This window comes from Miscanthus floridulus, chromosome 1 (assembly GCF_019320115.1).
Source record: "Miscanthus floridulus cultivar M001 chromosome 1, ASM1932011v1, whole genome shotgun sequence".
Classification (NCBI taxonomy): Eukaryota; Viridiplantae; Streptophyta; class Magnoliopsida; order Poales; family Poaceae; genus Miscanthus; species Miscanthus floridulus.
The window spans coordinates 44,623,284-44,638,670 of NC_089580.1; the positions used below are offsets into that span (position 1 = coordinate 44,623,284).

General features: G+C 47.1%; 1 protein-coding gene across 1 annotated transcript; it reads right to left on the reverse strand.

Annotated features, from left to right (window-relative positions):
- Positions 1-14,216: 14,216 nt before the first annotated feature.
- On the reverse strand, positions 14,217-14,838 carry LOC136482037 (zein-beta-like). The gene has a single exon (XM_066479290.1). The coding sequence runs from the start codon at positions 14,775-14,777 to the stop codon at positions 14,217-14,219; it is 561 nt and encodes a 186-aa protein (XP_066335387.1). The 5' UTR covers positions 14,778-14,838.
- Between the last annotated feature and the right edge of the window lie 549 nt (positions 14,839-15,387).

Genomic DNA, 15,387 nt, shown 5'->3' on the forward strand with positions numbered 1-15,387 from the left:
CCGGTTCGGACATCTCAGCTTCGACGCGCTTGGTCGGCTGGAAAAGATGGTCCGAGGGCTACCCCACATCAAGTACGGAGGCGAGCTGTGTGACAGCTGCCTAGCCAGGAAGCAGAGGAGGCTACCATTCCCAAAGGCGGCCAAGTATCGCGCGAAGGATGCTCTCGAGCTTGTCCACGACGACCTCTGCGGGCCGATCACGCCTACTACAAACAGTGGTCGGCGGTACTTCCTCCTGCTTGTGGATGATTGCAGTCGCTACATGTGGCTACAACTCCTGATGAGCAAGGACGAAGCGGTGGCGGCGATCAAGAAGTTCAAGACGCGCGCGGAGGCCAAGAGCGGCAAGAAGCTCCGCGTGCTGAGGACTGATCGCGGCGGCAAATTCACTTCGGTGGAGTTTGCTGCGTACTACACGGATCAGCGTGTGGGGCAACACCACACCGCACCGTACTCACCACAACAGAATGGCATGGTGGAGAGACGGAACCAGACGGTGGTCGGCATGGCCCGATCCATGATGAAGGCCAAAGGGATGCCGACAAGGTTCTGGGTGAGGCGGTGACCACAGTGGTGTTCATTCTCAACCGCTCTCCGACCAAGGCCCTAACGGGCAAGATGCCGTTCAAAGCTTGGTATGGGCGCAAGCCGAGCGTGTCCTTCCTTTGGATTTTTGGATTCATCGGCCACGTCAGGAAGACGAAGCCGAACCTCACCAAGCTGGAGGACAGGAGCACACCCATGGTGTTCCTAGGCTACGCGGAGGGTACCAAGGCGTACCGGCTCTACGACCCATGCGGAGACAAGGTGCTTGTCTCGTGCGACGTTATGTTCGATGAGGAGGCAGCTTGGGACTGGAGCAGTCTGAGCATAGGGGAAGCTGGCAGCTTCACCAACACCTTCATCGTCGAGCGCTTGGTCATCCACGGTGGTGGAGACGCTGGGGAAGAGGTGCTGAGCACTCCGGGAGGAGTGCCGAGCACTCCGGCGGTAGAGCCGAGCACTCCTAGGGCAGTGCCGAGCACTTTGGGAGGGATGACGAGCACTCAAGGAAGAGTGCCGAGCACTCCCGGAAGGATGCCGAGCACGCCAAGAGTGGTGCCGGGAGGTTCTGTAGTGGTGGCGACCACTCTACGATGGGTGCCGAGCACTCCCGTGGCGGAGCCAAGACGTCTTGCAGTGGTGCAAACCACTCCAAGACTGAGGCTGGGCACTCCTACAGTGTGGTCGAACACTGCAGGAGTTATGACGAGCTGTCCAGAAGTAGTGCCGAGCACTCAAGGTGCTGTGCCGAGCGCTCTGGTGGAACAGGGAATTCCATCGACGCCGATCGAGTTCGCCTCTAAAAGGATCAAGATGCCTAAGAGGGGGGTGAATTGGGCTAATTCTAAAATTTCTTGCAATAATCAAATCCTACAGATGGCCCAATTAACCCCTTGTGCCTAGAAAAGTGTTTCTATCAAACTAACGCACAAAGGACTTGCAACCTATGTTCCAAACTTACTCTAGCATGGCAATTCTACGAATGTAAAGACAAGTATTGAATTGCTCAAAGTAAATACTCAAAGTAAATGCTCAAAGTAAAGAGAGAGAGAGGAACGCGGCGATGTTTTGCCGAGGTATCGGAGAGTCGCCACTCCCCACTAGTCCTCGTTGGAGCACCCGCGCAAGGGTGTAGCTCCCCCTTGATCCGTGCAAGGATCAAGTGCTCTCTACGGGTTGATTCTTCGACACTCTGTCACGGCGAATCACCCAAAGCCGCTCACAACTTGAGTTGGGTCACCCACAAGCTCCGCCGGGTGATCACCAAGCTCCCAATCACCACCAAGCCATCTAGGTGATGGCGATCACCAAAAGTAACAAGCACGAACTCTCACTTGACCACACGAAGCCTAATGAGAAGATGGATGCACACTTTGCTACTCTTGATTTACTAATGAGGCTACTCTCTTGGATTCTCAAATCTCAATCACCTCACTAGGACCTTGCTCTTCTTGACACTCACAAACGTGTTTCTCAGCTGTTGGAATGAGCAAAAGTAACTCCACACACGAGTGGAGCTTCTATTTATAAGACAGCCTGAAAAATAAACCGTTATGAGCTTCTACGGGGTGACCGGACGCTCCGGTCGTGTTGACCGGATGCTCCGATCAGTTCAACCCGCGAGCCAGTGAAAATGTATTGACCAGACGCTGGCAGGGTCCGGTCACCACTGACCGGACACGTCCGGTCGCATGAAACCCTCACTGGATGCTTACTGGACTCGACCGGACGCTGAACCCTTAGGGTCCGGTCAGTACTGACCGGACGCGTCCGGTCATAGATTCCCTTCACTGGAACCTTACTAGAGTCGACCGGACGCTGCCTCTCAGCGTCTGGTCACTTGACCCCTTCAGCGTCCGGTCGCACCGAATGCAGTCTGTTGATCAAATGAACTGACCGGACCCTACGGCCAGCGTCCGGTCACACCGGAGCCAGCGTCCGGTCAGCATTTGACCCTCCATTCACTTCCAACTCTCAAACATATGTGAATGAAGTTTGCTCCAAAGGATCTTAGGCATTCATAGGAGCTACCTAGAGCTAGTAATAACAAGTGTGCACCACACCTAACTCACTAGACTCATCTAGGTCAAGCTACCCGTCCATACCCCCCTTAATAGTACGGCCAAAGGAAAAACAAAGTCCTAAACTACTCTAAGTGTCTCTCCAACTCCAATCGATACTTAGAACTAGTCATCCTTAACCTTGTCGTCCATCCTTTGAAAACCGAAATGATTTCCATCGTAGGGGCATGACCACCTCGATTGCCCAATCGATCACCATTACCATGACCTAACTTAATTGCTTCTGCAAAACACACGTTAGTCATAGTAATCTTGTATTGATATTAATCACCGACATCCAACTAGGGGCCTAGATGCTTTCAGCCTCACCTCCAAGTAACATCACTGAGTTCGTGGATGCCTACCACGAAGGTGAGGATGTGCGGTTCCGCAGGCTAGACGACATCATCGGCGACATAGGTCCCTCAGGCTTGGCGGGTAGGCTGCTCAATGACGCAGAGCTGCTACTCATCAGTGCTGAGGAACCACCCACGTTCGCGGTAGCCGAGCGCGATGGAAACTGGCGACGGGCGATGCTGGAGGAGATGAAGGCGATCGAGGAAAACGAGACTTGGCAGCTCGTCGATCCACCTCTAGGATGCCGTCCGATCAGCCTAAAGTGGGTGTACAAGGTCAAGCGGGACGGACTCGGCGCCATTGTCAAGCACAACGTGTGTCTCGTCGCCCAAGGCTTTGTTCAGCGCAAGGGCATAGACTTCGAGGAGGTCTTTGCGCCAGTAGCGCGCATGGAGTCGGTTCGTTTGCTACTAGCTTTGGCAGCAGCAAAGGACTAGCGCGTCCATCACTTGGATGTTAAATCCGCCTTCCTCAACGGCGAGCTAGCGGACACAGTCTTTGTTAGGCAACCTCCATGTTTCGCCGTCAAGGGAGAGGAGCACATGGTGCTCCGACTGCGCAAGACGCTCTACGGGTTACGACAGGCCCCACGAGCATGGAACGCCAAGCTAGACGCCACGCTGGTCGAGCTTGGGTTTTAGAGGTGCGCAACCGAGCACGCGCTCTACACGTGGCGATGGGGGAAGGAGGAGCTCGTCATTGGCGTGTATGTGGATGACTTAATCATCACCGGCGCACGCACAGAGGACATCAACAGCTTCAAGCATGAGATGGCAGCTCGTTTTTAAATGAGCGATCTCGGCGCACTCTCCTACTACCTCAGCATTGAGGTGAGATAGGGGAAGGAGGAACTCACGCTCGGTCGGAGCGCGTATGCCTCCAAGCGGTTGGAGCAGAGCGGCATGGCTGAGTGCAAGCTATGCGTAACTCCGATGAAGGAGCGGCTGAAGCTGACGAAGGCCAGCACCGCGGTGAAGGTGGATGCAACACTCTACCGGAGCATCATCGGTGGTCTACGCTACCTAGTCCACACGAGGCCGTACATTGCGTTCGTCGTGGGCTACATCAGTCGCTTCATGGAGGATCCCAAAGAGGATCACTGGGTTGCGGTGAAGCGGCTACTGCGCTACATCAAAGGGGCGGTAGATCATGGGATCATCTTCCCAAAGATCGGCGAGAGTAGGCTGCAGCTCACTGTGTTCAATGATGCAGACATGGCAGGGGACATCGACGGGCGACGGAGCACCTCTGGCGTGCTCGTCTTCCTCGGGTCAGCCCCAATTTCATGGCTGTCGCTGAAGCAGAAGGTGGTGACGCTATCTACGTGCGAGGCAGAGTACGTAGCGGTGGCCACAGCGGCGTGCCAAGTTGTGTGGCTACGCCGGCTGCTGGGTGAGCTGATCGGCGTGGAAGCTCACCCACCAGCACTGATGGTGGACAACCAGCTCGCCATCACCCTCGCGAAGAATCCAGTTCTGCACGACCGGAGTAAACACATCGACGTGAAGTTCCACTTTCTCAGGGACTATGTCGATGGAGGGCAGATCGTCATCGAGTTCATCTAAACTGGTCGGCAATTCGCAGACGTCCTCACCAAGCCGCTCAGACGTCTTCGACTCACAGAGCTGAAGGAGATGATCGGCATGGAGGGGGTACAAGGGTTAGCAGTAGGATTAGGGAAAGATTGTTAGATAGTCTACTGCTACCTTGTGTGAACACGGCAAGGGGAAGGCGGCGCCGAAAAGGCCCCCTGCTGTGATACAGTAGTCACTGCAGGTGCAGGCGCCGAAATGCTCACCTGCAGCACTGTAGGCACATGCAGTGGCCGGCGCAGTGTCAGCCCTGTATGTTATCTAGTCACTGTTGCAGCAGGGCAGCTGTACTGGGACTAGATGGATAGAGTTGTATAAATAGACTACCACGGCAACTCAGTAACGAGAGTTCAGATTTGTCATCTCCTAGACAGGGTTTCGGTCAACGCTGGTGTCTTGTACTGTGTGTGCATGCTCTGTTCTCTCTTCTTCTAGCTCTAGCCATAGTGTGTGGGGACGGACAACGCTTGTTCGTGGTCAGCATGGCTAGTGGGTGCTCGGCAACACTAGCGGGTGCTCGACAAGACTGGTGAGTGGTTCACTCACCTGAGCCGGTGATCCTGTGGGCCAACATTCTCCTACGCCGCGAGTGTCTTTTGTCCTTGACTTCTCAACATCCGAAGATCCAATAAGGTCAGCAACGGTAAACTCTTGCCTCTTTTGCTTTCGATAAGTGACAAAATCCGGCCACGATGATGGCAACTTTGTAATAATTCTTCTTGCATTGCCACAAACTTATCCAGCAACATACATGGAAAATTCTCGAATTCTTTTGCCAGTGTCTGAATCTCATGAGCTTTCTCTGCTATAGAACGGTCATTGACAATCTTGTAGTCATAGAACTAGTCTATGACATATAGCTCGCTCTCAACAACCAGTTGTTCTTGTGTGCCATCTCTTATAGTTCGTTCCTTTGAACACGTTTGGATTAAGCGCAACAGCAAATAAAATCGATCAGTAGCCGAAAATGACGAGCTAGTAATTTGGAGATTTCTTTTATTCCTAGAATGAAAATTATTGTGGAACGAATGGAGTAGCTAGCTAGCTCTCTTGGAGTCTTGGTTGTCCTGTCGTGTGTCAATTCCTGATTTGGACTAACAACTTGTTTTGCTGTGTGTGGCGTGCGTGCAACACCAACCAATGCAAATGAGGCAGCGAATGCAAATCGATCGATCGGTCTATCGTAAGAGTAAGGTATTGTTTAGTTCTCAAAATTTTACAAAATTTTTCAAGATTCTCCGTCACATCGAATCTTTAGACGCATGCATGAAACATTAAATATAAATAAAAAATAAAACTAATTACACAGTTTAGACGAAATTCACGAGACGAATCTTTTAAGCCTAATTAGACTATGATTGGACACTAATTGTCAAATAACAACGAAAGTGCTACAGTACTATTTCGCCAAAAAAAACGCCAACTAAACGAGGCCTAAAGCAAGGAATCTTCTTGCTGTTACGACCTTTAATTAGCACTGTCGTCCTCCTGCCCTGCCTCTGCCTCGCTATCGATGATGCAATGGGAATCGGATGACCTAGCTTGTTCTGCAAACCTGCCTAGTGTTCGATCTTTTGGATATCGTTTGTGGCTTGCTAGCGAATAAATCAATTTCTCCCGGTTAATAAAGTTTGTGGCTGGCTGTGTCGATCACATATACGACATACGGTAGTGTTCAGTGCAGACTGCTGAGAGAGTTGGTGAGAGGAAAACAAACATGCATGTATGTATGTACTACGTATCTGTCTATAGCTTGCACGGCCCCTTGAAGGGTGAGCATGTATGGATCGGAGTTAGGTTGATAGCTAGCTAGTTTGTTACTGATCATCTTATTCGATCAGTATATATATACATAGCAGCTAGTATGTAACTAGAAGCTAGAGCTATGAAAAGAGCACCAACGAGATGAACACCGGTGCCCAGTCCTGCATCTTTCTAATTCCTTCCTTCCCCAATTCTTCTTCTTCTTCTAGCCTTCTAGGTGTATAGCTACGTACCTAAGGTAGGTAGTGTACGTGTTCCTCTCTCTCTCTCTCTCTCTCTCTCTCTCTCTCTCTCGATCTCTCGATCTGAAAATTGCTAGCTAGACTGCAGGATGACTGGATGATTCTACATAATATATACATGCATGCGTCTATGGCTATGGCTCGCTCGCTCTAGAAATAAATGGTGTGATAATGAAGACGGAGGCCGGCCGGCTAGGTAGTAGCTTTTTCTTGCTGTGACGACTGACGACCGATATGGCCGCTCCCAACAATGCAATAGCATGGAAATGAACCTTCTATACACGGTATATGCACCATGCATGTTGATGTAATTTGTGTATAGTCCGTTGGATGAACAAACCAACGGTGGACAGATCGACCGTGGGCCATTGCAAACCTAAGTGTGGTTGCGTTGTTGTAAAAGCTTCTTTGGAATGAAGCACAAAAAGGAGGAAAAGACGCTGCTCCCTCCCATATATACCATACCACGCACTACTCCAATTCCGTCCACTACCGATGAAATCAGTCTCAAATTAATTAAACTAGTAAGGTTATCCGCGCAAATTGCATATTTTTCTGTTAATTTATTTTTTGTTTGAGATTTTTTTTGTAAATAGTTTTGTTTGTCTTTGATTCTAATTTTCTCTCTTTATCCGCTTCTGTTACATCCATCTGGTAGGATCTCTTAACCTCTAGGTGTAGATCTAGCGGGTAAAAACACCTGTTGGTGTATCTTGGTAGCTAGTGCGCCCGCAGCGACCGGAGATGAAGTGCAGTCGCAGTCCCGACGGCGAGGCGAGGTACAGCGTCCCGGTGGTGGCACTGTAGAGGCGACGGCGAAGTCGGTGGGGCTTCCCGTCGCTGGCAGCACCATTCTTTAGATCGGATTAGGGTTTCTTTGTAGGTGGTTACGGCAGCTCAGGTCAACCTCGTAGCTAGAGCCCCAGACCCCACCTCTTTTTATGGTGCTATGCGACGGGGGCCCACCAACCATGGAGCGGTTGTGCGCCCCCGATCAGGGCGCTGATCCAAGGGCCCAGGGCCAATTGGTGGAGATCAAACTAACATTCTACCCCTTGATCTCATATTATTCCTTAAACTTAACTTACTTACTTTATCTTATTCCCATTCCATCACAGATCAGTGCATAGAGCGTGCCTCATCGTCACGGTCTGTTGCTATTAGATTCAATAGCTACAACGCACCTCTCTGTTTTGAAACAGATACTCAACTAGGCCCTTAGTATCTAGAAATCATAGGCTTTCCCATAAACCCATGTCGACTGTGTGTTCTCTAAACGCACTGAGTGGTTAGCCTTTGATAAGCGGATCCGTAAGTACTCACTCGGTACTTATGTGCTCAATGCTTTCAACATGATTCTGGATTTTCTCCTTTACAACATATACCTTAGTGTCAATGTGTTTGGCAGCACACTTAACTTGTTGTCTTAGGAGTTAACTTACTTTAAATGGTTATTCCTGTTGTCTATCATTATTAAATCCGGGTACAATTCCCTTAACCTCATTTTGCCTGTTCCTTAAGCCTTATGTCAAGCTATACTATGGTATGCATCACTGATGACACCGCAACTTTTTCTTTGGAGCTTTTCCACAATAATACTTCAACCGCGAGTGTTAGCAACTGCTGTGGATTTCACTACACATCTCGTTAAGACTTAACATTTGCACCCTTACTATTTGAGAGTGCTTGTTCTTTCTTACTCAGCATGAGGCCTATGATACTTTGCAAAATTGCAAGAAATTCTCAACTCCATTTCAGTGATCTATATCTGGACTGGACTTCTGCTAAAATATCCCGGATACATAAACTACGTCAGGGTAAGTTCTTACTTGTACTTGTACACTCATCAAGCTTCCAACAGCTGAAGCATATGGAACCATATTCATTTGATCGATCTCATATAGGTTCCTGAAACACTTAAAGTTCACAAATCTATTACCCTTGACTATAGGAGCAGGCGTAGGTTTACTCGCATGCATACTTTACTTCTCTAGAAACTTTTCTAAGTATGCCTTTGCGATAGTCCTAATACCTCATTTTTTCTATCTTGGTGAATTTCGATTCCTAGAACCAATGACGCTTCACCAAGATCATTCACATTGAAACTTGAGGATAAAACTTCTTCTTCTCCAATGACAGATTAACATAACTACTAGTGAGTAGAATGTTATCTATTCATAGGATGTGGAAAAAGAATTTTCCATTCTTGAAACTTCACATAAACGCTATTGTCCTTCTCATTTTCCTTAAAACCCAAACTTTCTCATTGTTTCATCAACTTCAAATACTACTGTCTAGAGACTTACTTTTAACCCATAAATGGATTTCTACAGGCGGCATCCCATATGTTCTTTTCTTTCATGACAAAATCTTTTGGGTTGTGCCATGTAATCGCTTTTATATAAATCCCCGTTGAGAAATGCCATCTTTACATCCATCTGATGTAACTCTAAATCATAATGTGCCATTAAACACCATTATGATTCTAAAAGAATCCTTACATAAGACTGGAGAGAAATCTCTCATTGTAATCTTTTCATTCTTTTGCTTAAAGCATATTGTCACAAGTCGTGCTTTATACCTTTCTACATTCCCTTTAAAGTCACATTTTATTTTGTAGACCCATTAACAGCCTACTGTTTTGCCTCCATTAGGAATTACTTCTATGTCCCAAATATCGTTGGTATTCATCAAATTCATTTTAACTTTATATCTTTCTAGCCATTTAAATAAGTAAACACTTCTCATGGCTTCTTCAAATGAGGTGGGATCACTTTTCATTTGAATTTCTTTACTAACATAGACTTTATAGTCATCAGAAAAAACTGGTTTACTAATTCTTTGAGACCTTCTGGGGCCTTAGCTACTGGCACTTTCATATGGGGCTGTTGTTGCCCTTCATTGCCAAGAGGCAATTGGTTCTACAGGCTCCTGTATCACAAGATCCTTGTTTACATTATTCATCTTCTTAGAAGAGTTAACAACAGGTGTTGTATTGGTCATACAACATCACCAGGTATTGAGAAACTTGTTGCTCCTGAGTCACTGGAGTGGGCACACAGTCCCTCTTCTCTTCAAGTCTTAGGTCTCTACATACCTCTACATACCATGCTCCCCCAGACCTTCCCATCTTTTCTAAAGATAGCATATCTTCAAATATCTTATTTTGGATTTAATCTGTTAAAATCTCATATGGAGCTTTAAGCACCACCTTAACATTTTTTAGACTGACTACACTATTTTCCTGTCGAAACTTTAAAAACTCTAGGAATTTAGCTATTTCTCTGTTTAGGGGTATCATTATTGTAACCGTTGTACTCCTCCAACGATCACAGTCATCTTAATTAATCTTTATCTTATTCTTAATGAAGAGTATCTTTCTTAATTGATCTTTATATTCTCCCTCTCGAAATATGGCATGAACTTTACTGCCATAATTTCGATAACTATTCATAAGGCCTGTAAACGGGGAGACACTTATAACTTACTTCATTCACATGATTGTGTCATGTAAACAAAGTTATTTCTTGATCCGTTTAGGAGTACACTTTCCTCAATTCACTTTAAGAACTAAATGAGGTCTTTCATTAGCGATACTTTTGTAAGTCACACTTGCATCTTTTCTTATCTTTTGGTTAGTATTGACCATGACTATGCATTTCTATTGTGCCAAGGTCAATACTAGGACATCATTAGAGCTACCCAAACTTCTCTCGCTATGCGGGATACAAAACATGTGAATCATCATAAAACTTCTCCCGCCATGCTGGATGGACACATAATTACTATGCCAAAACTTCTCCCCATGCAGGATGCATCTATACGAAAACTTAGTTATGACGACTAAAACATTCACTTATACTTTATTTTCTAGTTAAATCTTCCCGATGGTTCCAATTTAATCAGAAAATTAATAAACTAATTAATAAAAACTGTCCTGAACTAGCTTGACTCAAGCCTTTTCATTGACATACCCCAGCATTGCAGCCCGTTGGCATGCGCCAAGTGATATCATCGAATTAAAATATACAAGGTGCTTCTGCATCAATTCTATATCACCGTTGGATAGAAAATAGAATTAATGCATAGAACTCAAAAATCAACTTGAAATACATATAACTACTCTTTAAAATTAAACTCTCCCGTTGGTTCAAATTTAATTAGAGGATAATCAACTTCATTGCAGCGAAAACTAAATGAAATACTTCTTTTAGTTCAGGAGCATTTCTTGGTCCTTATCTACTCTTCGAAAAATTCACCACGTTGGTCTAAAATTTACCAGAGATTTAAACTTCAAACTTAAATTCGTTATAATATTGTCATCATCAACGTTGGTCAGAAAATGGCAATACCATAATCTTACATAAACAAAAACGGACTACTCCTCTAATTAAATTTTCCTGTTGGTTTCAATTTAATTAGAGGATCAACATAATCATAATTTACTAAATATAACTGCTCTTCAAAATTAAATTCTTCCGTTGGTTCAAATTTAATTAGAAGATAATCAGCATTAACCTTTGCAGCGGAAGCTTAAAGATAATTTGTGAATTTTACCCACAGAAAAAATCACATTTCTTCTATTTTATTTGAGCCATTTTTTATTTTCCAGAAATAACCATTTACTAGAAAACAAAAAAGAAAAAAATATTGGGCTCAATCTTGACTGGTTCTCGGCCCAAAACGGCAAAACCGCCCAGCCCAGCTCCCTTGCACGTGCGTTGCCCGCACCCAGGCCGCAACCTAGGCCTAGGACGGCAAAGCTGCACGGCCGCGCGCGCCCGCCTGGGCCGGCCTCCGGTTCGGTTACTCTCCGCCATCCATCTTAATCCGACGGCCACGCGCGCGTTTCGCTCGAACAAAACCGCCCGCGCGGCGTCCTCCCCCGAACCCTAACTCATTCGTCTGCCTCCCTTCCTCTCTCTTCGCCGCGCTCCTTTCTTCTCCCCTCAGCGTAGCAGCAGCGATCGACCGAGCGAAAAGGGAGAGAGCATGGCATCGTTGCCGACCCCTTCGCCGGCACGCGCGCTCCCCATGTGGTTGAGCGTGCCACCGTCCAGCAGACTAGCGGCGGCACCCTTGGCCGGAGCTCGCACGGCTCGGCCCGAGGAGCAGCGGCGGCTCGGCTTCTCCCCGCTCGCCGACGAGGTGGCGACGGAGCTCCTTCCCGCGCGCCGGTAGGAGACAACCCACGCGACGGTGGTGGTGACGCGCGGCAGGAGAGTCCGGTAGGTCCTCCTCTCCTTCGTCTGATCTGTTTCTTGGGTTAGGGTTTTCTAGGGTTAGGGTTAGAGACCGTTCTTCTTCCCCGAGATGATTTCGTGGGTTAGGGTTAGGGTTCGGCTTCGCGTGTCGAGACCCCTTTCTCTTCTCTGTGCTTCACCCGATTAGGGTTAGGGTTGCGTTACTGTTCTTCTTCCCCGAGCTTTTGCGCGGGTTAGGGTTAGGGTTAGGGTTGCTTTTCAAAATCCGAGGCCCTTCTCACTCCTTTTCTTCCCCGATTTTGGGTTTAGGGTTCGGAACCCTCTGTCTTGATCCGAATTGGATCTTTCTCATCTCCTCCTAAATTGCTACCCCTAATTTAGATTTACACTAGAACCTAGCTCTTGGTACCATTGATAGGATCTCTTAACCTCTAGGTGTAGATCTAGCGGGTAAAAACATCTGTTGGTGTACCTTGGTAGCTAGTGCGCCCGCAGCGACCGAAGATGAAGTGCAGTCGCAGTCCTGACGGCGAGGCGAGGTACAACGTCCCGGTGGTGGCACTACAGAGGCGACGACAAAGTCGGTGGGGCTTCCCGTCACTGGTAGCACCCTTCTTTAGATCGGATTAGGGTTTCTCTGTAGTTGGTTACGGCGGCTCAGGTCAACCTCGTAGCTAGAGCCCCGGACCCCACCTCCATTTATGGTGCTGTGCGACGGGGGGGCACCAACCATGGAACGGTTGTGCGCCCCCGATCAGGGCGCTGATCCAAGGGCCCATTGGGGCCAATTGGTGGAGATCAAACTAACACCATCTACATGAACTCTGTACGACTATCATCAATAAATTCTTTGACTCTCGTCATCTTCATCCTCTTCTCCCCCCTCTCTCCCCTGCTACCTCGTGGCTGTCCAATTTTTTACTAAGCCTAAATCTCAAGGCGGCACAATTTTCTCCATTCCTCAATAAAACTACTATATATCCAAGTCTCTTACATAATATTGTTTAGTTCCTTGTCCCTCGTAAATTTAAATTTTAACTATTTTTTTATTTTCTCTGGCAAATTTGTCCATAATTGCCTTTTTTACCCTAAACCATCATCAGGTTATCATAATTCTGCTCATGTCAGTTGGAGCCGCTTCTACCTCAAGCAGCCACTTGTTGGCACCATCATCAAACCAACATCCATCGGTATCTCGAAGGCTCAAACCTTTTCCACCGTACTTTGGAATCGCCACTATAATGCCAGTAGGTTGTTGATCTCAAGCATGCTGCCCATACCACTCTACCATAGTTAATATCGGTCATGCTATGATTTTTTTGCTTGTGGCCTGCTTCTCGAACAAAAAATACTTATACAACTTGCCAAGCTCTCACGCATAAGCATCGGAGAATTAGTGGATCAATTGCACCTCATATATAAAAAGTAGATATACATTTTGTGATTTTGTTGTAGTCTCAGCCGTCGGAGCACGTTTCTTCACTAGGTCACCGCATAAAAGCCATCAAATGTAAGCACAGACTTTGGAGATGTGTTTTTCTGTTTCCCTTACGTCGACGTCGCTAGTGATGCTAACACACTCCTCGTCTATGAACACAAAGAGCGGGTGGCAAGCTTTATCTCCAAAAAATTAGCCAAATCGTTTTCTAAAGGTAAATTTGGCTATTATTAAAGGAAAAAACGTCTCCAACAGACTCTTTAAATGACTCCAAATTTACTAGCTCTCTATCCCACCTCATTCGCTCTCTACTTTTGGATAGCCTACCTCATGCGTCTTAATTTAGATAGTCTGTTGTAGTAGTCTAGTTTTTTTTTAAGTGAGATTCATTTTAGAGAATAGCTAAATCACTAAATTTGAATAATCATTTTGGCTAATCTCTTGGAGATGCTCTAGAGCTACGACGAGAGGACATGTTGGGATGACAAGGAACATAGAGCACTCCAAGAGGAGGGGCGTGTGGATCAGAAGTAGTTCGATGGTTTTCTTCATTGTACCGACATCGTCCCTCGGCACCTCAAGTCTTTTTTTCTTTTTTTTGGAAGAATTCACCTCAAGTCTTTTCAAACATGCTATGTAAGCACCACTGATGCTAGTGATGGAGTTGTTGATCTCAAACATGCTACCCATGCCACTCACGCATATCTGCTATTCTAGGGAAGCACCACTGATGCATGATTATACTTTGAGCCTAAACAGAGATTTTGAAATATCTACATGTGCCTGACCAGAAAAGTACCGGATGAATGAAGGTGAAGACGTTGTACGTGTTGACCAAGTCAATTAAGCGATGTGGTTGACAACATAGATAGATTCTTTAGAACCAAAACTTTATTATGAGTACTTGTAGTTGACTCATGCATATATTATTGGTCACACCACGGCACACATGATAATGTGTGTCGTCTTATTACTGCGTTATTACATATATAGAGAGAGCAGATTTCCCAAATGAATCAATAGTAGGGCGGAATGCCAGCGGAGATGGCACAGGGGGTGGTGCAGTAGCTGGGCAGCTGGCAGAGTCCACACATGGCCGGCATGTTCTGCGCAACCTGCGCCACTACCATGGCCATGGGGGTGAGGGCCTGGGCCGCCGGCAGCAGCTGCTGCCATTGCTGCATCAGAGCTGGCTGGTACAGGCTGCTGGCGGCGGCGGTGCCCTGGAGCTGCATCATCATCTGCAGCTGCTGCACGACGGACTGCACCACGCCGCACATGGCCTGGCACCGTGACTGCATGTCCATCATCCTCATCTGCTGGCAGCACTGCTGCCGGAGCGGCTGGCAGATGAAGCTCGGCTGCCACATCGTCTGCTCACGAAGGGCGTAGAAGGGCGCCGCCACCGGGCTGCACTGCGGCTGCCTCAGGTACTCGGCGCAGGGGTACAGCCCGCCGGCGCCCATCATCGTCATCAGGGGGCTGAAGCCCTGCAGCCCCGCCCAGGGCATCTGCAGAGCAGAGGCGCTGGCAGATGACAGAGCCAGGCACACGGCGAGAACGATGACCATCTTCATGCTAGCTGATCTGTTGGACGATCCTCTCTACTGCTTTGCTTGCTTTGGTGCAGTAGTAGTGCCTGTGATCTGGATGTGGGATCTGATGATAGAGTAGTGCATATGTGGGAGCTATTTATAGATGATCCATGGCTTGCGTTCTGCAGCATCTGCAACTGATGATTTTGGAATGTTGCATTGCATGACGTGGAAATACAAGTGCCTTTTTACATGGATTTGTATGTATAGACAGATCATTGAGCTTCCTTTCAGCACATATGAATCAACACTTTACATGTCAAGGATTGTCACTGAATTCAGACGCTTGTGAATCTAACTTTGTAATGGCGTGTATGTTTGTTTGTTTTTTGTTGAGATAAACTGGGCTACGCTGAGTAGTATTGCTAGACACATCAGCATGACTCAGCACCATCAGTTCATGTAGGTATATATGCACACCTTGACAAATCAGCATGCATGACTCATCACCCATTCATTCTACTTGTGAAGGTAGCGTCCTGTGAGTTCTGGCCTCAGTGAAACCAAGTTTGTAATGTTGTGCTGGTTGTTAGTAGGATACCTTGGAATGATAGTGCCACTCCACATGACTTTATCAGTTTGCATGTATAGC

Coding starts and splice junctions, on each gene's coding strand:
- LOC136482037 (XM_066479290.1), bottom strand. CDS start 14,777: ATGAAGATGGTCATCGTTCTCGCCGTGTGCCTGGCTCTGTCATCTGCC.